Source organism: Antrostomus carolinensis, unplaced genomic scaffold (genome assembly GCF_000700745.2).
Source record: "Antrostomus carolinensis isolate BGI_N321 unplaced genomic scaffold, ASM70074v2 scaffold14017, whole genome shotgun sequence".
In the NCBI taxonomy this organism is placed as follows: domain Eukaryota; kingdom Metazoa; phylum Chordata; class Aves; order Caprimulgiformes; family Caprimulgidae; genus Antrostomus; species Antrostomus carolinensis.
The window spans coordinates 10,627-12,411 of record NW_010326780.1 but is presented as its reverse complement, the minus strand read 5'-3'; the positions used below and the strand labels follow the sequence as shown (position 1 = coordinate 12,411).

At 49.2% G+C, this 1,785-nt stretch overlaps 1 protein-coding gene across 1 annotated transcript in view; it reads right to left on the bottom strand.

Annotated features, from left to right (window-relative positions):
* Positions 1–1,159: 1,159 nt before the first annotated feature.
* The window catches only part of LOC104527878 (keratin, type II cuticular Hb4-like), a 5,630-nt gene continuing 5,004 nt past the window's right edge, over positions 1,160–1,785 (bottom strand). The window contains exon 7 of the mRNA XM_010171709.2: positions 1,160–1,384. Coding sequence (XP_010170011.2) covers positions 1,160–1,384 — 225 coding nt within the window. The remainder of the gene's footprint in view (positions 1,385–1,785) is intronic.

Genomic DNA, 1,785 nt, shown 5'->3' with positions numbered 1-1,785 from the left:
GTAGGGAAACTACAAGCTAGGCAGTTTTGGGTGAGTTCTGCTCATGGCACCTCATAGAATTGGTGAGGTTGGAAAAGACCTTTAAGATCATCAAACCTAAAAGGTTGTCTGATAAAACTGGGTTGATCCAGGGGACCTGTGAAGAGAACTGAGCTGGATAAAGCTCTCATGAAAATGTTCTTAGGTAGAAGGTCTCTGTCTCTCTCACTTCATTTTAATCCTTGAATCTGTAGGAGCAGAAGGACTAAAGGCATCTTGGTTTAAGTGCATCATGGGGGCGAGGAGGGGGATTTTAGCCTTTCTTGCTTCTAGATTCCCTCACAGAAATAGCAAAACTCTTGAGCATAGAAAAACCCTTCCATGCATGGAAAATGGGTGTCTGGGGGAGGTGGGTGCACACGATCCCACCCTGGGCTGGCTGTTGCTGGGTGATGGCAGAAAAGCGAGCGTGTTGCTTTGTTTCCAGCTTTGCCATTTATCTACAGCTCTTTAAATGTTGCTCCTGGCTGACTTGGTCCTGGATGCCACCTTCATGTGGGAGCTCCTCGTGTTCCTGCTGCTAACACCATTGCTGCAGCTCACCACCGGGCCACAGACCACCATGCTGCTGGTCCAGCATGGGTTCCTCTTGGCTGACACAGGGATCCTTGCAAAGCCAGGCTCTGGGCCGTAGGAGAGACTTCCATGGGAATGGTAGACAGCTGCAAAAGGCAAGGCAAAGCTGAGTTTCAGCTTAGGGAATTCCCTGGAAAAAAGGTGGAAGATGTGGTAGAAGTTTGGTAGAAGGTGGATGCTCCAACTTACGGATGCTGACAGGGAAGCCTTCTTCTGGAGAGAGCCTGTAGAGAATGGGAAGAGGTTGTACATTATCAATCTATCTTCAGATGCAAAAGCCTTTTATAGCTTCAAATGTGTTCCTGACCCTCTCTAGCCTGTCCCTCACTGTTTAGAGGCAGCAGGACTGGCTGTTTGGGTGGGTTTGCACTGGTGGAGGTCTCTTAGGACTGATGAGAAGAACTGATCTGCATCAGGACTGTGTAGTTGACTTGCACCATGGCAGCTCCAAAACAGCTCTGGCCATTTGTTTTTTCCTTTCAACATATGCATCTAAACTAGCTTATGCAGCCCTGCTGGGATGTCACTCAGCAGGGTCTGTCACTCACCTGCTCTCCTCTCCTTCCAGCAGCTTCCTATAGGTGAAAATCTCAACGTCCAGGGCCAGCTTGATGTGCATGAGGTCCTGGTACTCATGGAGCTGCTGAGTCAGGTCTGCCTTGGTCTGCTGTAGGGCTGTCTCCAGCTCTGAGAGTTTGTGTTTTGCATCCTTGATGGCTGTTTCCCCAGTCTGCTCGGCGTTGGCTGCAGCAGCTTCCAGCTTGCAGCGCTGTGAGGAGCAAGACATGGTCAGTCTTGGCTTTCTCCTACTGTCTTCAAATGTAACGTGTTAGAGAATCACAGAATTGTTCAGGTTGGAAAAGACCTTTAAGATCAAGTCCAACCATTAACCTAACACTGTCCAGTCCACCACTAACTATGTCCCTAAATGCCACATCTACATGTCTCAAATCTCCCCAGGGATAGTGACTCAACCACTTCCTTGGGCATCCTGTTCCAGTGCTTAATAACCCTTTCTGGAAAGAAATATTTCCCAATATCCAATGTAAACCTCCCCTGGTGCAACTGGAGGTCATTTCCTCTTGTCCTGCCCCTTGCTCCTTGGTTGAACAGACCCACCCCCACCTCTCTCCACCCTCCTCCAAGGGACTTGCACAGAGCCACAAGGTC